This window comes from Archocentrus centrarchus, chromosome 3, assembly GCF_007364275.1.
Source record: "Archocentrus centrarchus isolate MPI-CPG fArcCen1 chromosome 3, fArcCen1, whole genome shotgun sequence".
Taxonomy (NCBI): domain Eukaryota; kingdom Metazoa; phylum Chordata; class Actinopteri; order Cichliformes; family Cichlidae; genus Archocentrus; species Archocentrus centrarchus.
In genome coordinates this window covers 14,504,365-14,530,411 of record NC_044348.1, presented here as the reverse complement: position 1 = coordinate 14,530,411, position 26,047 = coordinate 14,504,365, and the positions used below count along the sequence as shown (strand labels likewise).

At 39.3% G+C, this 26,047-nt stretch overlaps 3 protein-coding genes and 1 long non-coding RNA gene across 7 annotated transcripts in view; 2 read left to right on the top strand and 2 right to left on the bottom strand.

The window, feature by feature from the left end:
• dagla (diacylglycerol lipase, alpha) overlaps window positions 1–15,935 on the bottom strand; it is a 44,920-nt gene extending 28,985 nt beyond the window's left edge. For both annotated transcript variants that reach the window (XM_030723812.1, XM_030723822.1), the window contains exon 1: window positions 15,156–15,935. The gene's annotated coding sequence lies outside the window, so the exon portion shown is untranslated. The remainder of the gene's footprint in view (window positions 1–15,155) is intronic.
• A 1,194-nt stretch (window positions 15,936–17,129) lies between these two features.
• On the top strand, window positions 17,130–18,674 carry LOC115778353 (uncharacterized). The gene is made up of 2 exons (XR_004019774.1): window positions 17,130–17,265; window positions 17,998–18,674. It is a non-coding gene; the product is annotated as an uncharacterized LOC115778353 (long non-coding RNA).
• Window positions 18,675–21,807: 3,133 nt separating this feature from the next.
• polr2l (RNA polymerase II, I and III subunit L) lies at window positions 21,808–23,133 on the top strand. 2 transcript variants are annotated; one of them, XM_030726089.1, is made up of 3 exons: window positions 21,808–21,939; window positions 22,426–22,530; window positions 22,863–23,133. In XM_030726089.1, exons 2-3 carry the CDS (start codon window positions 22,436–22,438, stop codon window positions 22,969–22,971), a joined length of 204 nt encoding a protein of 67 aa, XP_030581949.1. In that variant the 5' UTR covers window positions 21,808–21,939; window positions 22,426–22,435; the 3' UTR covers window positions 22,972–23,133. The 2 variants fall into 2 exon arrangements, with proteins under 2 accessions (XP_030581949.1, XP_030581950.1); XM_030726090.1 differs by lacking the exon at window positions 21,808–21,939 and adding an exon at window positions 22,045–22,056.
• Window positions 23,134–23,249: 116 nt separating this feature from the next.
• Window positions 23,250–26,047, bottom strand: part of LOC115800365 (cleavage and polyadenylation specificity factor subunit 7) — an 8,300-nt gene continuing 5,502 nt past the window's right edge. Inside the window, exons 7-10 of one of the 2 annotated variants that reach the window (XR_004021667.1) lie at window positions 25,071–25,215; window positions 24,536–24,948; window positions 24,003–24,056; window positions 23,250–23,646 (exon numbers count right to left, since the gene is read on the bottom strand). Coding sequence is in view for 1 of the 2 variants with exons in the window: in XM_030757671.1 (XP_030613531.1) it covers window positions 24,540–24,948; window positions 25,071–25,215 (554 nt within the window). In the remaining variant the exon portion in view is untranslated. The remainder of the gene's footprint in view (window positions 23,647–24,002; window positions 24,057–24,535; window positions 24,949–25,070; window positions 25,216–26,047) is intronic. The other variant, XM_030757671.1, reaches the window with a different exon arrangement.

Here is a 26,047-nt window from a genome sequence, read left to right as displayed (position 1 = left end):
AACTGAAAGAAAAAAAAAAAAAAACATTCATTGAGCCATTTGTGCTACCACCTACATAGCTCTCAGCAGGGATGTGTAGTATTACACAAAGACGCTGGCATTTTCTTCGTGCAGATCTGGAGGAGAAAAAAAAATCTTGACTATTCCTTTTAATGCATAAGCAGTAACACAAGAGACGTTGTTGTCAGAATGGATTCCCATGCTCTCCTCTTTTCTTTTAAGTCTGCTGGACCAGTAACTTGCAGCATATTTCAGAGGCCAGTAGCTTAATAATAGAGAGCTCTATCCTGTTTTCATGATAAATCTATTTAAAATTAAAGGGGGGGGGCTATTATTATTATTATTATTATTGGGGCTATTATACTGATTTCAATCTCCATATTCCAATAAGGAAAATCATAAAAGGCCCACTTTAAACATAACTCAGACTTTTCTACACCTTGATTCAGTACTGAGTCACATCTCCCATTTGTTTTGCAGATATGTGCTCTTTGAGCTTAAACACCTGGACTGATTTGCATTGTCTGAATATAGATCAAAGGCTTCCCCTATTGTTTGGGACAAACATAAAAAACAAGCCCCTACACTCCTCCAAACATGTTACTTTATCAGATCACCTGCTGGGATCAAATGCAACTGATCACAGCTGTTTAGCTTCAGTTTGTTGGGTGCACTACCAAACAATGGTTTCTCTATATTTGTGATAATGTGGGGGCACATACCGGCTGTTTTTATATTATATATATATATATATATACCCACATCAAATGTTGTGCTGTACTGAACTCAAATGGATGACTTAGATGGGCAGTGTAACAAGATAACAAAGCACTGTCTTGTGGTATGAGTGAAAGACATCATTCTCTTTCTATTCTTTTGAGTGGACATTAAGACCAGTAGAACTAGTTTTGCTTTGTATGGCCTTCCAGCATGGCCCCACTTTTCACCGGACTAAGAAATGCCTGTGACAGCTGCTTGAACAATTGCATTAACCAGTTAAGAGGCCTTGTGATCATCTATTCTACAACTTAACTGCTCACATCCCAGAGGTCACAATCAGACCCTTGTCAGCACTATGTGTGCTTGACAACATGGTAAAATGACATTATTTAAAACACAGCTATAAAGTTAAACATTTTATCTACAGTAACAGTAAGGCTGGGTTATATGGCCAAAAGATCATATAATGGATTATATAAATAGACTTTTATTCTTTCATCTCTCCTGTGACCGTATGTTTTGTTGTGCATATGATTGCAGGGATTTACTAAAGACTAAAGATTACAAACTAACTTAAGTGATTTTGGTCCATACTGACATGATAGCATCACACACTTGCTGCTGATTTTTTCAGCTGCACACCCATTATGTGAATTTGCTATTCCATCACCCAAAGGTGCTCTATTGGATTGAGCTTTGGTGACTGTGGGGGACACTTAAGTACAGTAAATGTCATGTTCAAGAAACCGGTCTGAGATAATCTGAGCTTTGTGACAGGGTACATTATCCTGCTGGAAGCAGCCATCAGAAGATGGCTACATTGTGGTCATAAAAAGATGGACATGGTCAGCAACAATACTCAGGTAAGCTACCCAATGAAGTGGCCAGTGAGTGTAATTAAATGTCATCTGTACAATTTATGTAATAGCAGATTACATTAAAACTGTCCACACTATAAGACCATCAGACTGCCCACCACTTCACAACAATGTTTTTCAGACCTGCAAATAACCAGAATGTGGTGGTTTCCATGAAATGAAGATCAGAAGTTTTTACTTTAAAACTCAACTTCAAAATCTTACAAATAACACAACAACAACAAACCAAGAAAAGCCTGTTATTTCTTGTGAAGTTGGCAAAATGATTACAGTCAAATCTATGCCCAGGAACAACTAATTCCTTCAGCGTTTCAGTGACACAAAAATGTTTTCACAGCAACACAGGCTGAGCTGTGCTGGCACATGATTACAAAGAGGACAATGAATCAAAGCAAAGGGGTCAAACCATGAGCAGAAAAACGTGCGATGGTCTTGGTTCCAATCAAAGCATTACAGCAGGTGGTTTCAGTGATTGGCACACTTTTAATGAAAGATGACAGACAGCACGGTGAAATCAGCTGCTGTGTTTGGCGGAAAACAAAGTTTACTCTCAGTCTCCCGCAGCAAATGGTGTAATACCCTAATCACATACTTTGGACAAATGCAGTAAATATTCATAAAAAGGATGCAATAAAGAAAAAGAAAAGGCATCAAGTAATTCTAAAAGCCAAGTAAGAAAAGTCGTGACACAAACATTGACCTACAGATTGCAGTTTTTATGAATATTCATGCTACGACGTGGCTCTTCAGCTGTGCGTGAGAGTGAGGGGAAATGAGAAAATGTAAATGAGATCATGACAGGAATCATCTTAGAACTAGTTGTGAAACTATCTGGGTTGGAGTAGCATTAAAGAGGACAGCGGAAGAAGGGAGGAGCACAGAAATTAGGGGACAGAAATAAGGAAACTGAGTCTCCCCCCAAAAATCTCATTTAGGCCAAAACAATCAGGCCAGGAAAAAAAAAAAAAAAAAAAAAAAAAATCTTCTACACCAACAGGGACACTCTTATCAGCTCTCTCCTCCAGGCCTGCTGGTACGATATGGCTTAAACTCCCAGCAGAGGCGTCAGAAGTGGAAAAACATTTCGACATGGTTATAAATTAAATAGAGTGATGGTTCAGCTTTTGTGTGGTGTAAGTCCACAGTGAAGTTCATGTAGAAATGTCAGGTTTATGGTGGTCCTCAGGTGCAAAACACAACAGAAAAAAAAGATCCCCCCCCCCCCCCCCCAAAAAAAAAACAAAACAAAACCACAACAACAAAAAAACCCCAATAATATGTTTTCTGATTTGCTGGGGTTATTTTCCTGAAATGCTGTTGTGTTTCACACATTAGAAGCACCAAACAGTTCACGCCTTCCATTTGAGCATTTCCTTAATTACTTATCTCGCTCAGTGACACAGAATGCTAAATACTACTGGGGGGTTTGGGGGTTGTTTCTAATTTTTTTATTTTTTTTTAAACTTACTGACTTAGATTCATTGAGAAAGTGCGGTAAGTTATTGTCTTCGGTTGTGACACTCATTCCTTCTGTCTGCCCCAAAATTTGCACTGAATATGGAAAACTAGCATACAAAGTTGCAGCTCCCTACTCCTGAAATCAGCTGCAAAAATCAAAATGAAGGAGCTGGGCCCTGGACCGCAAAGCGAGTTCATCATACCCGGGAATCTTTGTGCTATCTGGAATCACTTACCCTAACACTGGCCATCAGAATAAGTGGACACAGGGAGGTGATTATCAACTTGCTAGGTTAACCAAGGGTTTCCCCTGCAGCATCTGACCAATCACAATTATGAAAAGTGTACTTGCAGCAGAGTGGCTTACAAAGGAAGATGAAACTATACTATGGGCAAAAATATGAAGTGGTTTAACACATAATAAAAATGGAAAAGAACAGAGCTGCTGCAAACAAATCAGCAGTATGAGTATTAAGTGTGTGTGCTGTACAGTAATTTAGTATTAAAAGGGCTGTATGAATGCATGCATGGTTTAAAACAAAGCAAAACCATGAATGAATAAAAAAAAAAACAAAATAAAAATCAAGAAATAAAGTTCAGTCTAAGAATCTAGATTTCTTGCTCATGCTCACAGAAACAAAGATTTTAGATGCTACTGAAAAACTTCAGACCGTCCTACTATCCACACACAGAAGTCCAAGCAGTCTTCCAGGAATACTGACGCTATTTTCCAAAGAATTGATTGGTCAGTAGGCAGCAATTTCATACCTGTTGAGCTCGTATCTTGAACACAAACTCCTGCAGAGCAGGTTAGGTTCACAGCACGAGTTACTATGATGATGTAAGCAAGTATGACCTGGAGCAGTTACTTCAGGCTGCATATTTTTGCCATAATATCACTCCCACTGTTTGCTTAACTTAAGACAATGACTTTAACTCAAGATTTAGGCATTATTGGCACTGAAGTTCATACATTTTGGTTTGCTTTTGTTTTAGACCCTTTATCTCGTGCACATTTGGTATATTTATTTTGGGTATTTTTGCTGCATCCATTCGTGAGGGTGTTATGAGTATATGCAACCACTTTTGATTCTACTGCTGCCTGTCTTTGCCTGGATAATCTTGAAAAAGAGATTTTTAATCTCAAGAGTCATTATTTTGGTTAAGTAAAATGAAGTAAATATTACTGGTTTAGTTTATGTGTTGCCATAATTCTTATACTAGAGCACTGAAACCTAAAAAAAAAAAAAAAAAAAAAAATAGGATTTAGGATTTTTTTTCCCCCTCACTTATTCCTTACTTTAATCTTCTATCAGAGTAGATGCATTTAGGGAGAGTGATGATTATCTGTCCAATCAAATTTTTAAAGTCACAAAGTTCATGCACAAGTATAAATCAAATAGTTTCAAGTGTTTTACAGTTTTTCTTCTCATTCCGTTTGATGCTGATCTTGTTTGATTTAAATTGGTTATAAGTGGGGGCACAACTGATTAGTTTTCACAATAACTCACAGATGATGCCTTTAAAGTGTTCGCTTTGAGTTATTACCATCTACATCAGGGATCCTCAAATCCAGGCCTCGAGGTCCGGTGTCCTGCACCTTTTAGATGTGTCTCTGCTTCAACACACCTGAGTCAAATATAGAAGTCATTAGCAGGACTCTGGAGACCTTGACTGCATACTGAGGAGGTAATTCAGCCATTTGATTCAGGTGTGTTGGATCAGGGACACATCTAAAACCTGCAGGACACCGGACCTCGAGGCCTGGATTTGAGGATCCCTGATCTACATCAATATGACACTGAAAAGGAGCAAATCCTCAGGTTTGAGAAGCTGAAACAGTGGAAATCTTTCAGACAAATAACATTATCATTAACACCTCTATGAGTTGTATTTTGGAGCTATATGGTCATTACTGGTACTATTTTTTTGTTGCTCCCATCTCATAAAGTAACTTAACACAACCGTATCCAGGCCAGATACTGTTTTCTATCTTTAATCTATATTCAGATTGATATTGGCAGTTTTAAGGCTTCTGTTTGGCAACAACTGAACTGACCGATTTTAAGGGCAGTCAATACTTTAACTGATCCCTCCACAGCACCTTAGGAGGTCAACCATCATTGTTTTTCTAAATCCTGCCAGGAAATGAGTGGAATGTGCATAACTCAAGATAAGACTGGAATTCCACTTTGTGTTGATCATTTCAAAAACAGTATCACCTTTTTCAAAACTTTACAGTAGAGAGTATGGTAGCCCGTTAATCTTAGAACTGTCAAATGACATACGCTGAGCCCTGCTGATTACGGTTTTAATCAGTTCAGCATATAACTAATCAGCGCTGACCTCCAACACCAAGACTCTGAAAGGCTCATTTCACGGAAGTCTCTGGCCATCAGTCTCACATCTCAACTCACCATCCTCACTAACAGCAGCTGCGTCCTCAAGGGCTTTCCCATCCATCACCCAGAGGACGTTAGCCTATTAGTGAAGCTGTTTGGCCTCAACTATAGGCATTAGCTGATGCACTTAGAAGTTTTTTCACCGCAATCAAATGCAAACACATCATCCTATATATTATATTCATTCTATGCCTCGCTTTTTCCACAGGTGCACCAGCCTTTTTGACTAATGAATATGGTAAATACGTTTTTAAGGTGTGCAATTAATTAGAGACAGATTAATTCAAGTCGACCTCGATCACAGTTACCGTTTAAAGGGTTCTGGGTCATCATCTTCCAGAAAATTGCACACTGATTTTATGGGGGGGGGTCATCAGTTCAGTATCTATAGCTAATATGTGATTGGGCTTTGATCACGCTGATTCTTGTAAATCATCTTCATTACATCTTCCTAGTCATTTCAAACTGTGCTGCACGTTAAGTGTGCTCTTCTGACAAACTTAACGTCCGTAATTAGTTGAAAATCTGTGACTAAACCAGAATGGAGATTTTATATTTAAAAGATATTTCTAAACAGAAAACCACAGATCTTTAACCCCACCACACACACACACACACACACACACACACACACACACACACACACACACACACACACACACACACACACACACACACACACACACACACACACACACACACACACACACACACACACACCCCTGAAATAAGAGCAGGACACTATCTGTGCAGTGGAAGTCACAATGAAAAGCCTCCCTGGCCACACTTAGATTGTTGTTATTTATGGCAACATAATGATCATTTCACAACCAGTGCAGAGCAAAAGAAGACACTTTCTGACAGACTAAGCTGACTAATCCTACTTTCACACATCAGGAATTCACTGCCCTCAAAAAGCCATTATTTCAAGCCAAGCCACACCTGAACACAGTGTTGCTGGAGCAAAAATTGTGATTAAAAAAAAAGAAAATTATTATCGGGACTTGTCATTGGCATAGCAATTCTACAGCTACAGCAATGTTTAGTTTAAATGTAGATTACTGAATATTGCTACTTTTTTTTTTTTTATTGTGCTTACCAAGGCACAGACTACATAGATTGTTTTGACTAGTATTTGGCAACCTGGCTAAAAATACAAAGAAAATGCTTCAGACCAAGGAGAAAAATAAACAACTGTTGCACGCTTTACATGGTAATGGCTTTTTATTAGCTTTTTATGTGTAGACATCCTGTGGATTCATAGATTTGACTCAGCAGCAAGCAAGGCATGCCTCGTTTCCCCTTGTTTCATGCATTCCTTTACTTTCCTAAATGTAATTATATAACACTTAGGCTTACACAAATTAGATTTGTCTTTTTATATAGTGCTCAATATTGTGAGCACTGGGGGTAACATATTTCATATGAGCTACCAGTGAAACATAACCACTGTTTGATTTTTTTGGTTTCTGGTTTTGTTTTTAAGATTTTTGGAGGTATACTGACACACTCAATGGAGAAAATCTTTACAAACTACATGACTGTTTTTTTTTCTCTTCCTCAAAATATAACTCAAATTTTCAAAGTCCTTCATCCAAATTGTCAATTTCTCCATTACTATGCATATTGATTTAATCTGCACATCCTTTGCTTGATAATTCATGATATTCGTTATGACGCCTGCTCTAGATAAAAGCCAAGCCCATCTAATGTTGATGCTGATGCTAATGGTTGTTAATGGACAGAAATTTTCAAGCCTCTTTTAAACCTTCTCATGCAATAAATACACTATGATGCAGCACCTGAAGCTGCCACACTCCCTGCTGCGTTTGTACCCTGAGATCAAAAGAGCATCTAAATGCCTAAAACCTGACCTTAAAAGAAACTCTACTACACAGACAACTCCAGCATGAACTGCAGTTCTTAACTCTGCTATGATTGATGCATTCTGCATGAGGCATGAGTCATGCAAACTCTTGACTCTCACTCTGAGCTACAGATTCCATCTGCATCTAAGCGGCATGTGTTTGGTCAAAAGATGACAATGTACTGATGCACGAGCAAATGCTTTTGTGCTGCATACAGCGGGACACTGTGTGCTAGGCTCACACCCATGTAATGCAATAACAATGATGTAACAATGACAGGGTTCCCCTTTCGTCACTATGGCTTTGTATTTGACTAGGACAAACAGGTTATAGGTATGCAGCACATCATCTGAACTGTTTTACAGAGTGTGATTCAGTGTGAATTACGCGATGCATCGACTCCATGAGCAAAACCCTAAAGGAATCCATATTTTATTTACACACAATAAAAAAAGACTACAGCTGTTTTCCCATCCCTACAAATAAACAAACCACAGTTAATAAAAGGCAAAAGTTACAAGTCATCTGGTCTCACTGCTAAAATAATTACACAGAACAGTCGATGTATCAATACTCCCGGGTGAGTCGCAGATACTGGACCTGAATCTAAATCCCATCTGAATTCAGCACTGCTGTCCATTCTTTGTTTTACAGAGAGCTAGTTGCTAGTTGGTATTACTAGCAGCAGGTGTTTTAGTATCCTACTCTTCCTCTCCCTCAAAGTGAGTCCGCTGCAGCAACAGCAGCATCAAGCCAAGCTGTGGCCCACAGCCTGCTGGCTAGAGGCCCTTTATTTTCTATCACATCCTCTCCTTGTGCAACCTCCCCATCTATCAACACTCTAAGAACATTTAGTTCGTCTAGCAAGCGTCTCCTCACACAGAACAATAAAGCAGAACTTACAAAGTGGTTTGAAAACAACAATTCACTGGTCTTACTTGCAATGGAAACAAACACTTCTAAGACAGCTCCCCTTTTTTAAAATAATACATATGATGAGAAACTTTGCAGTCACACTACTGAAAACTGACACTGCCAATCCAGACATAATCTGCAGTATATTTGACTGCCAATCATCCCCTGTATGCTTAAAAGATCATTGTGCAAAGTTTTGTGTTTTGCTGTGCAATGTATGGATAGAGCATAATTAGGTTGTGCTTATGAATTAGTTTATGGTTATGCTGCTGGGGTTGCTTGAATGGTTTACCTATTCACAGATACTGTGATACACTGTATTGCCAAAAGTATTCACTCACCAAACTAAATCATTGAATTCAGGTGTTCCAATCCCTTCCATGGCCACAGGTCTATAAAACCAAGCACCAAGGCATGCAGACTGCTTCTACATTGTGAAGCAATGAGTCGCTCTCAGGAGCTCAGTGAATTCCAGCGTGGTAGGATGCCAATTGTGCAACAAATCCAGTTGTGAAATTTCCTCGCTACTAAACATTCCACAGTCAATTGTTAGTGGTTTTATAACAAAGTGGAAGCAATTGGGAACAAGAGCAACTCAGTCACAAAGTATAGGCCACATAAAATGACAGTGTGGGGTCAGCGAATGCTGAAGTGTGTAGTGTGAAGAGATCACCAACTTTCTCCAGAGCCAATCACTACAGATTGGCTCTGCTGCTTGGTTTCCATGGCCAAGCAGCTGCATCCAAGCCTTACATCACCAAGCGCAATGCAAAATAGGGCTGGCCGATATGGACCAAAAATGATATCTCAATATTTTATAGCTGAATGGTGTTATATGATATATATTTCGATATTTTCTCTTACCAAAAGGTATAAACAAAAAAGCACTTCTGAGTCAAAGCTACATGTCCCAAATGTCACACAGGCACTTTTTATTAACATTCAGCTGTAGATGTACATGAGAAATTGCTCAAAAATAAAGTACTGGCATATTTAAATAATAATGCTCCTCAAATAAATTAATTAATGCTCTCCTCCATAACAAAAGACTCACAGCTGTGTTATTAAAATCTAAACAGAAAAAATACAGAGCAAAAACAGCAAAAGGCTGACTTATTCTTTAAAAAGCCAGTCTCCAGTGAAGTAGACTTCACCAAAATTCTTCCTCCTGTGAGTACTCCTGTACATCTAGTACCCTGTGCAAATAACAAAACATGTAAACAGACTGAATGAACAAAATTTCATCCTTCAGTCAGCAGCATTCTAGCTAGCTCAGTAAATCCATAGACATATACACTGACGTATCACAGCAACGGGCCCACATGCTCAATCGGCATCTACGTATCTGCTAGCTGCATCACGAGCACACAAAAAAGACCCACTTCCACTATTAAGGTAACGTGACTTACAGTACAAACCAACTTCCACCATGGTATGGCAGCGCCCTCTTGCCCGCAGCCAGGTACTCTTGGGGGTCCTGGCGATGCCAAAGTGTACGAACAGACACAGTACGAAGGCTGTATGTACACAAAACACAGCGACAGCGGAGGATTTTACGTTTCCAAAAGTTGACGACGTTACCGGAAAAAGTCGCTAAATTTGTCGCTAGTTGCTTTTTGGAATTATATTATTGGTTGCCAGGGGGTCTGAAAAGACATTAAATCTTAATGCTTCAGCATAACAAGACATTTTGGACAATGTGATGCTCCCAATTTTGTGGGAACAGTTTGGGGACGGTCCCTTCCTGTTCCAACATGACTGTGTACCAGTGCACAAAGCAAGATCCATAAAGACATGGATGAGTGAGTTTGGTGTGGAAGAACTTGATTGGCCTGCACAGAGTCCTGACCTCAATGAATTAGAAACACCTTTGGGATGAATTAGAGCGGAGACTGAAAGCCAGGCCTTCTCATCCAACATCAGTGTCTGACTTCACAAATGTGCTTGTTGAAGAATGGTCAAAATTTACCATAAACACACTCCTAAACCTTGTGGAAAGTCTTCTTGGAGGGGTTGAAGCTACTATAGCTGCAAAAGGTGGGCCGACATCATATTTAACCCTGTGGATTAAGAATGTCACTCAGGTTTGTATGCGTGTGAAAGCAGATGAACAAATACTTTTGACAATATAGTGCACTTTCTGGTGTGAACGCGAGTGGACTCTTAGTAACAGGTAACATTCAGACCAACAGAGAGCAAAAACAGAATTTGGTTAAGCTATGAGAATACTCTAAACAGATATAAGACATGAATGTCACCAACAAACAGGTGAGTTTTACAAGTTTACACCCTTAGTCTGACACTACAGAGTAGGAATAGGAAATGGGAAGCTGTGCAGGTCTAGTAATCTGGAACAATGAAACACTGTTCTAGTTTTTTCAAGCAGGAGACACTACTCGACGCCAGTCTGAAACATGCTTGCTTTTCTGGGTGTCCATCCAAAATTGGGACAGTCACAGTAAATACACACTTCTGAACGATACAGTATCTAATTTTGTGTTTAGCCTGCTGATAAACAGCTATGCACTATATTCATTAATCAGTAATTTTCACTTTTCCATGTTTAGGTTAGCTATGCAAATACAACTCTTCATCTACTTGTATGACAGCTTTTTGTGGGACACGGGAAGGGAGTAGAGAATCCATGTAAACTAAGTTGTGCCCAAGAGATTCCAGCTTTTACCTGAGGCGATGAATATGTACGATAAATGCATCCTGCACATATCTAATATTCACTGCAGCATACTGAGTTTCTGCAGCAAATTGTCTTCCATAGGATATAAATATTCACATGGTTCATTCAGTTTTTGCATTAAAAATTTACATGTGTAAAGTAGGTAAGAACATAAATTTTGAACATTCACACAAGTGTGTCAGAAATACCATCTGACTGTACATACAAAATGTAAAGATATAGCTTTGGTGGCATTTGCATGCTGAGTATAAATTATGGAATTTCTTCCATAAGATATGATATCTTGTGGAATTGCTTTCTAGACAGGACTGACTCACATTAATGCGTGATATTTCTGGGGTTATGGGTGAAAAGGTTATTTAACTAGTGCACCATTAACGGGTAAACTATAATTAAAGAGAAGCTCTGTGGGCACACAGGTGGGCAAAGAGACATGCAGCAGGTAACTTGTTATGTCTTCAGAATCAATGGGAACCAGATAGAAAGGGAAAAAAAAATTGCTTGACGAGACAGTCGTGGCAGGCTGAAGAGAGTTTGGCATGTAGTGAGGTGTTGGGCACAGTTCTGGAGAGACAGGCTACTAAGAATGTCTACAGAAAATGCTGAGGTTATGCTGGGTTGGCATGACTGTGTGACTGCGGCACATACCCAAATCTCTCCGTCTCCTCTGCTCGCTGTCATACATCCATCTGCTCCAGTCTCTCTCTTTTTCTGCCTGGGTCAGTATTACACTCTGCTCAGATCAAGATTCTCTCCAGCATTTGTCACATCCCCAGCTCTGCTGTCTCTAATGATCCCGTCTCTCCTTCTTCTGTCACACGACAGCACCACTCTGTCCATCCTAAAGAATCTCACCCTCTCTCTTTCTCATCTTCCTATCTTCATGCTCTCTCCTACCCACACACTCATTCAATATTCATATTTTAGAGGGCATTTATGAGCATAAAACTGAGCGTGTGCATCTGCACCATTTTCGGTGCAGAGGAAACCTACATTTTTCTCCTCTAGCCCTCCCCTTTCCCCCTCCTCTTCCTTATCAAGCTAATCCAGATTCTGGTTTTGGTTTCGCGTCGCTCATCTTTTTTTAGACTGAAAGCCATGTGCCACTCACTCCTACTCTCCCTCTGCCTCTTTCTCCATCTTTTTCTCCCACCGCCACCCACTCAATCCCTTTCACCTCTTCCCACTCCATTTTCTCTTCTTTCAGTTGATGTGATAGTATGTGGACCGCAGATCGCATGCGTGTGTTTGTGTATACATGATGTTTTTATGTGTTTGTGTGTTCAGATGGTAACATATGTGGTCTGCCAACCTGTCTGTGGCATGCTGCCATATACTATGTACACATGTGTTTTTCATCGCATGTGGCCAGATATTAAAAATGACTGCATCAATTTGGTCCCATGCAACGCTCTACTACAGCCTCGTGGAACATTAAATAGACATTCTTCTACATACTTGCACTGAACAGCTGTCTGATAACAGATGCAGCTTACGGATTATGCAAAACATACACGTCTGTTTGGGAGGGGACACTGGCAAACAAACCTGCAAAACACCTGCCAGATAATCAGGACTAGCTCATCTACGTGTGAATGATGCCCTTTAATCTGTGGGTTATTTGGATCAAAGATGATTCACTGCTAGAAAGATCAAATCCAAAAATAAGGCACATGCAAAGTCTTACATATACAGCAGATATAACAGAGGGTTACTAGCAGATTTGAAAATGTTAATTGCTTCGCTATCAGTCATATGAATTTTCATTCCCAGTACCATGTCTGGCAAGCACGCAGCGGTCACTGGAACTTGTTTCCACCCTGTTGCAATTTACAGCAAGTTTAAAAAATCCTGCTTTCTAATAATCATCTTGTACATGATACAGCCTAATAAAAAAATAATTGCCCTTTAATGCTGAAATGGACTCTTGACACGGGCCTGAGGCATTTTCATTTTGAGCTGAATATTTACAGTTAAGTAAAAACGCTCTGTTCCCCCTCATAGAGTTTCTCAGTTTAGGTGACATATAAATGAACAACTCAGCACGAGTGCCTTGTTTAAACTTAAAATTTCATGCATTGTAAGTCAAGAAAACTTCCACTCTAAGTCTGCCTTTTATACATGGTGTTTATCACAGCTCAGCAATAACTACTGGCTTATGACTCATAGATGTGAACAAGTTATTTGTGTGAGGCCAAACTTATAAGAAACGAGAAGCCAGGGATACAAGCACAAAAATGAAAAGTTAATCAAGAAAGATATCATAAAGGGCACCAGATTTTGATACTCAAAGACACATTTATACTTCATCCTCTACTTGCTTAGGACTTCCAAGGACATAATCTCTATAACTTAAATGATTCCTTGTCAACAACTGTACCATAACCTGTTTAACTCTGTAAAATACCAGAAAAATTAAATGCCAGTAAAGAACTGTTAAATACCAGTTCTTTACTGGTTATACTTGCCAGGATTGAACAGTTATTTTACAGTGTGCCTACTGCTCTGTACAGAATATAAACTTTACAGTATATTAGCTGTATGTCAGCTGATTTGGTTACCATTATACTGTTTGTGTATAATGGTAATCTAAATTGTAGCATCCAACTTTGACTTCCTACACTCTCTTAAGACAGCAGTCCAAATCATAAAGAAAAGGAGCGACAAAATATTTGCATTCCTGCAAGAGGAATATAATATTTAACTCCCTGAGAAAAACCAAACGCCAGCATTAGGCCCTGCTAAATGAGATTAAATGAAAAAGTCTAGAGTGAAGAAGAGAAGGCAGTTTTCTAGCACAAGAGGTGACGTAACAGAAACTCTCGCACAAACTGATAGGGAAAACAAAGAGACAACACATCCACCAGGACTCTGCTGGAGGCACTTGATTTTCATTAGGAGTCAAGCCTCACAGGGACACCAGTGAATCAAGTGTTTACACTGGTGTTGATGCAGCCTTACATGGCCAGGAATGGCCTGGCTGCCTTCTTTTGAAACAAACTTAGTTTTCCTGAGATCAAGTATGACTCAGGGTGAGCTGAAAAATGATCAAATAATTAACAAATGTGCTTTAAAAGGGGGAGGGGTGAAACTTCCTTTGAGGCTGGCTGAAGTGTGTTGAAAATTCCTCTAAGTAGAAAAAACCCTCCCTGTACAGAAATAATAAAACAGGGAGATATGTACACATGGGTATAGTCCAGTACTTATCTGTGCACCATCAGCATGCCTTGCGTCAGTTCATAAACAAAATATTAGGTCCCTTAATACAAAACCAAAGACTACAACAGATCCTGATACAGTGATTGCCTCTATGTGAGTAATAACCAACATTTCCCTCATTCTTCTTTCCTGCACTAATCTCTTGCTTTGCTCAAATACTGTCATTCTTGTAGAGCCAAAATATTGTTATTTTTCAAATGCCTTACAGGTGTTTACATGCTGGGACAGCTGGACACTCTCTTTACACTCTGTGGTCATCTGACATGGCCTGATTAAGGCTTTGAGTGGGTATAAACATATAGAGACAATAGAGAAAAACATGTATCCACAACTGGAAGTCGTGAGAAAAGACAGGCCCAATTTAACTGTGAAATATTCAGTGTGAATGATAAAGAGGTGTGACATTCCCCCATTACTGACACTGTGCCAGGTCCCTTTTTGCAAGGAAGTGTGCAAGCCAAAAGCATAAAGTCTGGATAATGTACTGGTCAGGCTTTAAGCCTGGTTATAAAGTCTTCCTCTCTAACAATGTAAAGAACGGGGGATTGATCTAAAGAAAAAAAAAACACCAATGATAAAGGGGTCTCCTACTGTACTTATCAACAGGAGGTTCTTGCAACTTGAGATAATTTGCCATCATTTTCCCTCTATAATTTCTAACAAATAAAGGTGAAATACACAAGAATAAGACGCATTCACACTGCTGTTAGCTGTTGTTTGTATTTGCTACAGCACCGTGATGTGTGATTCCAACAAGTCGATCAGCATCAGTGGCAGTAGTACCCGATCTCAAGCAATCAGGACAGCTGCTTAAGGTGACATCCTGCCGCCCCAGCAAACGAGGATATGGCCTAAGAAATGTGCCTCAGCGTTCAGACGTGGATTTAAAAGCCGGGTCACGCTGACCGTGTCGTGGCGGGCTTTGCTTTCCTTGAGTGTGTACATAACTAAAGGTAGCTTTATAGTCAAGTCTAGTCTAGTTGCTGCTGCTGCTACTCACCTGTGTTTTGACGATGCCTTGCCAAGACCCACTGCATCGGTTCCGCTCTCTTTCCCATATCCTTCCGACTGCCGACCCGCCTCAGCCTCGTCGTCCCCGACACCGGTTCAGGGTTGGGTGGATGAATACTCAAACCTCTCACCGATGGAATTAAAATAACCGTGCAGACGTCATTACAACAGAAAGATGAATGGACCCAGAGACATCAAAGACCGGGAGCTTCCTCGGTTACCTCCCGGGTGTCAGGCAATCCTGGTGCGTACAGTCGAAGGTGTTATTAATCACACGACCGTTCTGAAACCGCTGGAAACTGACGGCTCGGTTCTCTGCTTAATTGCAACACGTCGTCGGCTGTGGCGGCTCACAGTGTGAATCGTTTTCAGGTCCTCCCATCGGGGCTCTGCATGACTATTTCGGTCCCTTAAAAAAAAAAACGAACAAAAAAATTACAGTCCCTTGGGTTTGGCGAACGTGACGTGCCCTTCGGGTTTCACGTTGCTGTTAGTAGCTTGTGTGTGCCAACAACCGGACACCTCCCGAATCCCGACACGGATGGCAGCAGTTCCCGAGAATCTGGCCCATCCCCTAGGACATTTTCCCACCGAAAAACGCGTACGAACTGGCTATTCACCGTCCCTGTTTAGCTGCGCAAACACAGTGTAGCGTTAGGTTTACGCACACCTGATTGCGAGTTTTTTTTTTGTTTTTTTTTTTCGGTAAATGGCAGACCTCAGACTCCGTGGAGGTCCTATGGAGGAAGGGCGCCACCAGTGGTTTGTGAATTATCAGCATACCGTTCAAAGAGAGCGGTGTTTTTTTCGAGAGGTTGCCGCGCCCCTTTGTGATGTCATCCAGATAGACCGAGGGGAGAGCCGACACTTTATTTATTTATTTATTTATTTATTTATTGTTCACTCAGTCCATAGTTTTAGGAAGCTTTTCAGCTCTGATCGTGATTAACTAAAGGAAACAACAAAAACGTTTTCTTACAGAAGGAGGAACGGTTGTTCTGCGCATGCACAGTTGACCACACTGGGTGACGACACTTGATGCAGGGGAAAAACTTGTACCAGACAGTTTAAAATACTCAATTGATGCTTAATAAATACTTAATTAATAAATACTTAATTGCCCATGGATTAGACAAGTTGTTGCCTACAATATCCACGTTTTAAAACTATCAGAAATGTCACGTGGATCACTGCATTTGATCTCGCACCGTAAGAATCCGTAAAACACAGTTATGATAATTAAAATATATTATTTTATTTTTGGCTCATATGACGTGCTCATAAAAAAAAATCTAAGATCTATATTATGTGAGAAAATATGAATATGACATAAAAAGAAGAGTGTCTGATTCTCGAGTAACTTTTTTTAATTCAATATGGGTTGTGTACGTGTGTCATCAACTGGCACGCACTGCGCCGGTGGCCTCTTATTTTACCCGTGACTATCTTGACACACCACATTGCTCTTTGTATCACTTTTTTTTTTTTTTTTTTGTAATGAGTGGTTGTATACAGTGAGGCTAAAGCCGTGATTTTCAGGTTTAAGATGAGTGTTGCATCTAGCATCGTCACTCTTTTTGTCCTATAGCTTGGGTAAAGGGTTAATAATTCATACACATACTGTCAATTATTTACAATTAGCTGTCTTTTTACAGAGAGAAAATATTTTCCACTGATATTCTAAACGAAAAATCACGTAGTCCTTAAAAAGAGACAAGTTCCTCCCAATATTAAAATATATTAGGCTATATCCGAATAGTGTGGTGATCATAGTAATATAAACTCAATTAAATAATTGAGTAAATAACATTTATTTAGCTGACAACATAGTGGGACCGTGCTTGCACAATAATTCCAACAATTTAAAAAAAAAAAAAGAAGAAAGATGTGATCCAGGAATCCCCACCACCACCCCCCCAATTTGAGCACCTGATGGTACATCCCAGTTTCTCCTCCTCTCGTTCTTATTCTCTCCTCCCGTCTGGTTTGTGTCCTCCGTCTCTCCGCTGTCTCCCATCTTCCTATATTAAGGACATTCAACTTTTGCTGTTTCCTGTACCTTCCGTTATTCCTGTAATATCCATAGAGCTGCTGGAGAGGTAGGTCAAAACTGTATTTCCTCTATCGTATTACAGCAAGATTTAGTAGGGGGCTTTTTTGTTTTAGCTTTGCATTCTGTAACATTGAAGGAGAATGATACGTTCATTCAGTCTCGGCAGTATTTATTCCTCTTTATTTGTCCTAATTTGCATTTTTACTGATTTCCCCTATTGCCGTTGCCATAGTCCTTATTTCACTCCTCCATCTTGTCCTACATTTATGGCACAGATGACTCATGCGGGCTTTACAGAATAGAGACCAAGAGGGGGAAAAAGATGAAATCTTCATCTTGTATTTACACTATAGGCTCTTGTCACGGTCAAAGAAGCAAAGATTGAGTCTTACATCAGCTCTGCAGATGCAATGCTCCCCGCCTCCATTATAAAACTAGAAGATTGTCCCATGAAAAATCTTAACATAGGAAGCTTTTGTGGCTTCTTTTTTCCTTCAATGGGAGATCATATCACAGCAGCTGTTACCAAAATAAACAATTTCATGGCCCTACAAGCACCAGAGTATTCCTATCAATGTCATATTTCCAAGGTCACATTTAAGGCCTTACCGCCTCACGACTGCCTCACTGTTGTACGCGGTGAATACATGATTATGAGGGGCTCTTTCATATGCCAGTAGCTTTACACTCAACAGAGCATATGACATGATGTCTGAGCCCAATTTAGAGGGATAATCTGGCTATGTGTCTGTTTGTTGTCTTTTTTTTCCCCCCTCAGTGAAGCAGCACAGCTGACCTTATAAAGTATCCTGTGACCAGACCACACCTCTGTCTCTGAGTCCATGGAATCCAAGAGCAAGCCCGGGGCTCCGGCCCCCAAGGCAGCACCTAAAGCTGAGAAAAAGGAGCCGGCTGTCCCGCGCAAGTCTGACCCTGCCCCTGCAGCTCCTGAGCCCGAGCATCGCCCCCCTGCGCAGGATGGGGCAGCAGAAGCTGAGACGACAGCAGCAGCAGCAGGTGATGAGGCTGCGGCCTCCGGCACAGACTCTCTGGAACACCTGAAGCCTTTTCTCATTGGTGGTGCCGTCATTGCTGCGGGAGCCATCTTGCTCGGAGTATTGCTACTGGCGAGGAGAAATTAAAACCAAATCGTTATCTGAAGTTAGGGTATTTATTGGTTGATGACTTAGAGGGTCGCTGCTGATTGGTTCACAGACTATTATGATAGAGATTGGGGACTTTTTCTCTCCTTTTTCTTTGGCCTGCTTTCACTTGTAGTGAATCAACTCATTTGATTTTTTTTTTTTTAAATCAAGGCTGTATATGGGGTATAATTACACATATTATATGCATGAAGTTGCTACAATACTGCATCTGAAGCGTAATTACATATTTCTTAAAAAAAAAAAAAAAAAAGCCCTCACACATAGCTAAAAACCTGAACTCTAAAGGTAGCTTATTCAACTGCTTTGTTCAATCCAATTTGAACAAATATTGACAAAAGGTTGCAATATTTGTACATTCTTGTTCAAGAATGTACAAGCTTGGTTCACTTTGCTAAAAGTAACAACTGCATTCATAATACTGAAACTTAGAAATATGAACACCAGCTACCAGAGTTCTAGGTTTTTACTTTACTTTTAAATGAGGCAATTGCAGGAGTAGATCAGAGAATAGCTGGGATTATGGATTGTGATGTATTGCAAATATTTTGGTTAAATCAATGTCTAATTGAAGGAACTGGGTTTCTCTATAAGTATAGAACATAAGAAACATTAAAATTTCAGAGAGAACGTATAAGTATGCAGGGGTTGTTGGATGTAAAATATGTATACTGTGGACCAGAGTATAATAGTGCAGTTATTTCTTATTGTAGAATAAGCAGATTTATTTTACTTTCAAATTATATCACAAATCAATAACCTTTCGTGTCTTACACAACAGCCGCAGTCATGCTGTTTCAATCTGTTTACATCTTACAGTAGATGTTTAGCTGTAGCAGGCTGAACAGCCATTAGTGTTGTTGTATCAGGTTGAAAGTCTGCTGCCAGAACATGATAGTTATTTCTGTCCTCACTCTGCCCCCCCTTATGTTTTCTAAATCTCATCAACCTCATTTAGTAAAACTGTGTTGTGATGAGAGCATCCTAAATATGCTTAGAGAATGAAAGTGTGGTGTAAATGAACTATCGTTCTATAGTTTGATAGAACTATAGTTTACTCAAAGGAAAAAGCCGTCTCCGTTTTTGTTCTTGCACACATTAACTTGTACAGCTGTACACATTATTTCCAACTCACACTGTGAGGCTCATGGGGTTCGTCCCTGTCCCATAAGTAGATGCATAAGACAGTTCTGACACACAGTTACTTGAGTTTCACTCTAAGGATATATATACATTTTACCCATTACTGGCCAAAAACATTGTGGTAACATATCACATTCACTCCACTCAGCATCCCAAGCACATCCAAAACATAGTAGGCCTACACCAACACCAAAACAAACTTCACCTTATATTGTACAATACGGTGTAACAAAAAAAAAAAAAAGAAGAAAATTCCTATTTTCATAACTCAACAGCGTATAAATGCAATAATTCAGATAGGACTCCTCATTTAGCACACGTGCGGTAGCAAGTTAAATTATATAAACAATGTCATAATGTGTGATGTTAGTGATGGAAATGATGGCGATGTGATAATAATGAGGGTGATGGTATGTTTTTCATGGTGGCTGTAATGATGATGATAATGATGGTTATGATATATTTTTTATATATTTCTAACATATTTATCTTATGCACCCTCCCCTTAGCCCCCAAACTTCTTAATGTGTAAAAAGAAAGTGAAAACCAACTTTATTAAAGGCAGTGAACCAACGCAAGTGATGATGTCTTTAATCACAACTTTGAGTAGATTAGAAATGAAACTGAATTTCAGTTTAATTTGCACTGTATATTTACATGCTGATTAAAAAAAACAAAACAAAACATGGCTTATATATGTTGTCATGGGTGAGCCTTCTCTCTTTTAGTTTGTTTTTTTTAGTAATTTTGTTAATAAACTAAATTCTGTTCTACTTAATCTTCATTTTATTTTCTACGTTCTGTGATTTATGATGTCAAACAACTCAAATTTCTGAATTATAATAGCCAAGGAATAGGCTTTGTGAACATAAAACCACTAAAGAAACAAACATGAATATAATTTCCATAACTCTTTCCCACATAAAGACAACCTATGATGACCTCCCCTTGTACCCTTAATGACAAGTTTTGATAAAGATGCGGTTTGACAACCATTAGAACAGGTTCAGAGTTTTCTCAAGGGTAGCCCTAATAAGCTGTGTAGGATGAGATCACCCTCATTAACCTCTGATGCACACCCAATAATTTTGTTCTGAAAGCAGGCCTGAAATATGACAGAAACGGCTCAGTTCAGAAAAGAAAAACAAATTGATGTCCAAGGGGGAAAGAATTAAATATCTACTGTCACTTTAAATCCTAATTCATTATTTGAACTGTATTTAGTCATTTGTCACAACAAAGTTTATGGTTCAGCTTTTTATTACCCCATTTGAAGGATATTTCATATAAAGTATTTGTTTACTTTAAAAACAGTGAGGTAAGTGTGTATTATGTGGTTAGTTCTACTCCAAAATCAATACCTCTGCTGGCCCACAGAAACCATTACTGTGGTCAGGTCTATTTTGCTCTCTGTGGAAAGATGGACTCCCAGAAGGATGTTTCTTTAATATGATATATATCGTAGTTATACTGAATTATTATGTCTTGTTTTAGGGCATCTGCAGTTTGTCACACAGTTACAGTGCAGCAGCTTGTTTTAAGAGGTTCTGCTGGGTCAACTTTATGATCATTTTTAGAGCTATAGTTCTGTGATGCCAATGAAATTTTTAGCTGCATATGTGCAATTTTCATAGCTTGTCTACTGCTTTTCTACCATGGTGGATTTAGCTAATGAGCTATTTAAATGTATTACTGATAATTGTGGAAACTACAAGGGTACTTAAGAGACTGCATCCTCTCCTAATCTCCCTAAAAGGTTCTCAGAAAATGTTTTTTCTTTTTGTGAACATAAATTATCATGTGTGCACAAGATAATTTACTTCAAATTTATATGCATGTCTAACATTAGGTGCAAAGGCAGCTTATAATGAAAAGAAGCATCTTATCAAGCTTTTAGTTTTACCTCTGAATGTCATACATTAAAATTCTCTGCTGTTGCAGCTGGACAAAGGATAGTCATCAGCAGGGAGCAAGTTTCCAGTGCAAATATAAGACTACACTAAATATATATAGCAAATTCTCTTATTTGCACAATATAATTAACGTGTGCAGCAGCTATTTATAAATCGTGATATAATAAACATAATTTGTTCATTGAGAAAAATATAAAGTCCATCTCATTTGGGCATTTTACTATTATTTAGGGCTTTTAAATTGTTAACCGGATCCTCACCTTTCCCTATGCTCCTCCTCTCCAAGAGGTATCATGAAATTTAAATGCTTTTTTTCTGGATCTTACTGACAAAAGGGGGACTGAACTAAGCCTTTATTTTGAAGGATTGGCCCCGGAAGCCTTCCTGTTGTGATTGGAGAGAGCATATGTCTATGGGAGAAAGCGAGGTTAGCAGCTACGACTGTTTGTTTCTCTCAGAAGAACATAACGCGTGTGTTTTAGGGAAATTATAGTGGCAACGGTGAGTAAATCAAACGTGCCATTTCCGACTTTCAGCTTTTTGTGTTAAATAATCAACACTGCGATTCGCAACATGTTAAAAGCAGCTAAATTTGTGCTTGGCGCCCGGTTACGCATGGTGAATTAGCTAGCTAAGAGTTATCTTAAACTATGAGGTTTAAATAGCACGTTACAAATTAATTTTATATCCGACTCTGGAAAAACACTTATAGATAGTGCTTACCCGCGTTTTTTGTTGTTTTGTCCTATTGGGTGAATTACTGTGCGTGATTTAAAGCTGTCTTAGCTATACACCGTAGTTATGTTAGCTATCGGAATTAGCCGGGGCCTACTACTTACTTTTAAGGTTAACCCATTAGTTTTTCGTAGATCTGTGAAAACAAAATGGGCTAGTAACATTACATAAATGTTAGATAGGACGTTTTCTTAGATAAATTACAATTTAATTACATTATTTACGTTAACAGCGCCAGGTCTCTTTCCGCAGGCGTTCAGCCATGATCATCCCTGTGCGGTGCTTCACGTGTGGAAAGATAGTTGGTAACAAATGGGAAGCATACCTTGGTCTTCTTCAAGCTGAGTACACTGAGGGGTAAGATAAGTACCTACTGTTGTTTTTTTTTTTTTTTTTTTCCCTTTTCACTTCACAAGGTGTACGTGGCCTGTAGTGGTTCCAGGCAGTGCCGCTTATATCATAAATAAATCCAGAACACCAGTGCGTTGTGTCAGAATAACTTTGTAGAGGGATACTTCACATTGAACGTTTAGTCTGTTCAGGTAGGACAGAGGTAGTTGTTTGAAGTTAGCTTGAGGATGAATTGATGGACTGAATGAATGACTCTTGCATGAGGCTATTTAGACCACTTTCCCCTGCAGTAATGTCCATGTATGCATTATCTGATTTTACTTCTCTTCCTCCTTAAGTGATGCCCTCGATGCCCTGGGCCTGAAGAGGTACTGCTGTCGGAGGATGCTTCTTTCTCACGTGGATCTTATTGAGAAGTTGTTGAATTATGCACCGCTGGAGAAATGAAAGCTAGAAGAACTGTATGGACTTTGTGGGGGCTGTGGTTATAAGAGTGTGTGTTGTTAATGTGATACCAAATGGCGTGCATAATGGAGACTTTGACAGTGTTTGTTTGTACGCCACTTTGATGATACATTTTTCTAAATAAAGTGATTAATGGCATTGTTACATGTGAATATGAACTTCATTATCTTCTCTAGCCAATTACCGGGCCCATCACATGAAAGTTAAACCTGTCATGTGCATTAAAACAAAGCAATACCATAAATCTTGACGAGAGAGACTCTAGTTTTATATTTTAATGTCTTATCAGTAGATGAAAATCCAAATACAGGCAATTTGAATGATTTTTGTGGTCCTCAATAAGCAGATAAAACAAAACCTTGGATTTATTTTCAGGGATTTCAATTTGTACATTTAATTTAAAAAAAAAAAAGTTAAACATACACTATTACATTAAGTTAGGTGTTACTGCACATGCAAGCTTTGAAATTTGATGTCCCATCAACAAATCTACAGTTTTTATTTCTGAAATTACAAGTCCTGGGAGACTTATTTTTTAAAAAAAGGGTACACCTTAGACTTCTGAAGATGTGTATCTGTAGTTTCACCTGGGATTCCTCCACATTTTTGTCAAAAGAAACAGTCCTGTCTTTGCTTCAATCATGATACTCCACCAGTCTGGGGGGGGAAGAGAGACATACTTTTGAAAGCAGTATTTATACAAATCAAGTTGTGAAAAGAAGTAGAGAAACATTCAAGCTCTTAAAAATCTCAAAATTCATCCAGAGCTCAGAGTTTAAATGGTATCAAGTACTGGAAAGCACTCCAGTCTAGTATTTACTCACAAGGTATAAGTAATTAAGGGGTCTCAGGGTGGTATTGTAATAGGAAGTTGAACTCAATGTAAAACACCACATTGCTTAGCCTCAAAAACATAAAACCCATTAATAAGTTACATCTCTCTCTTACTGAAGCTTACAATAGAAAGCCAAAAGGTTTGTATGGTCTCTTTAAAAATGGAGGACTTTACACACCAAGGTCTGTGGGATCTTCAGGGAGAGAAGTGATTGGATCAGTTCTCAAACAGCCTGCTCAGAACAGTTAAGAGATGCAGTGTAAATAACCAGAACAACATACCTTAGGCAACACTTATCCACCTTTTGAAGTTCAGTTTAATCTACAAGTTTTACCAGATGTGAGTTACTCATGTAGCACAACCCTCAGGTGTGATGAAAAGTATTTTTAATATGCGAAGAGTTTGGCTATACTCAGGTATTTATATATTTATAAACTAAATAACATACTCTAAGCAATGAGCTACTATTACATTGAATGCCAAAGCGCTGTTGTGATCCTGATATTCTTTATTTCGCCTTTGCTTTTCTTATGTCAAAGGCGAAATAAAGAATAATGGCTCAGTTGTTCCAGTGAGTTAGCAATACCAGGATGTGGAATGCAGCCATTATTGATGTGAGTGAATACACCTGGGCTTCTATCAGAGGTCTACTGTGAAAATAATAGAATGTAATTGTACAGTACAAATGAACATATTAAGTGAGAAACTTACCAAATTAGTAGTATCTGGCTCTATGATCTCTGTGTCTTTCCCGTTCCCGTGAATATTCCTTTTCCCTTTCTCCACTCCAGGAATGCGCCTGGTGTCTTCGAGACATTCCTGCATCTTCCCATACAGAAGGACAGTCCCTATCACGGTCTCTGTCACGACTTCTGTCCCAGTCTCTATCACGCTCTCTGCCACCACTCCATTCCCGGTCTCTATTACGCTCTCGTTCTCGACTCCGTTCTTGGTCTCTGTCACGTTCTCGATCTCTGTCCCGACTCCATTCCTTGTCTCTTTCATGGTCCCGTTCACGACTCCTTTCCCTGTCTCTGTCACGTTCTCGCTCTCTGTCCCGACTCTTTTCGCGACTCCTTTCCTGACTCCTGTTCCGGTCTCTTTCTCGAGAGCGACTTCGTTCACTGCAAAGAAATATGGATTTGTACCATAGAGACTTGTAAGAACTCTAATGCTAGTTCCAACCTCAGTTTCAGTTTCCATCTGGACAGTAAAAAACAGCATCTTGATACATAATTATACAAACCTGTAGCTGTAGTTGCCCTGAATAGAGACTAGACAGTCTTTGAGTGACATGACCAGTGTCTGACAGCGCTCATCGCCATACACTCTTGACTGCTTAATGATGGCAATGGCAGTTAATAGTGTTTCCATGGCCACCCGCAGGTCTCCTAATGTAGAAAGTTGTTAGACATTAGAGGCAGTTGCTTTTTAGTAGCTAAGCACTTCAAAATTTCTAGGGTTAGGTCTAATAACTTTTTTTTAAAAAATAGATGACATTTACTCGAAAACATTAAGGGAAGGGAAAACCAATAAATCACTTGGGGTGAAGTGTACTGAAACAGAAGCAGCAGGGAGGCCTGCTGAAGAAACCCGAGTGAGAACAGACAAAACCTGGCCTGGGGTGATGATTCACCTATATGCATACAGAGACCCGGAGCTGAGTGCTTTGTACTGGCTACTTCGTACAGTACTATGCAGAACTCGCATCATTTCTTTATATTTTGTGTCCAAGAAACCAGACTTTCTTGTAATTTTAGCAATAGTTCTCCAGGCTCTGAAGGCCCTTCAGAGGAATGTTATTTTGTTTGTTAAGCCACTTAACACTAATCTATGAGTGAAGCATAAAAAAGGCACCTAAATCAAGGTATAAATCAGTGTTGTATACATAACAATTTAGCATAAAACCAATTTTAAATTATATCTTTAAGCATTTTATTACTAGCAACCTGTCTCAAAAACACATAATTTGCTCCCATTTATTTAGTTGAATCTTCAAAAATTCCCAAAGATAAAACAGCCTGACACGCATAAAATAATATTTTTGCATCGACAAGGTGATTCCCAAAGGGCTAGTAGCTTAAAAATATCTACAGTAGATGAACAGTATCTGAAAGTCATGTCCTTAAGAAATAGGAAAAAAATTACAGAAAAGACCTGACACAGTGAGTGCCTACAGCCGTCTGTAAAACACGGTGGCAGCTCTGTCATGGTTTGGGGCTG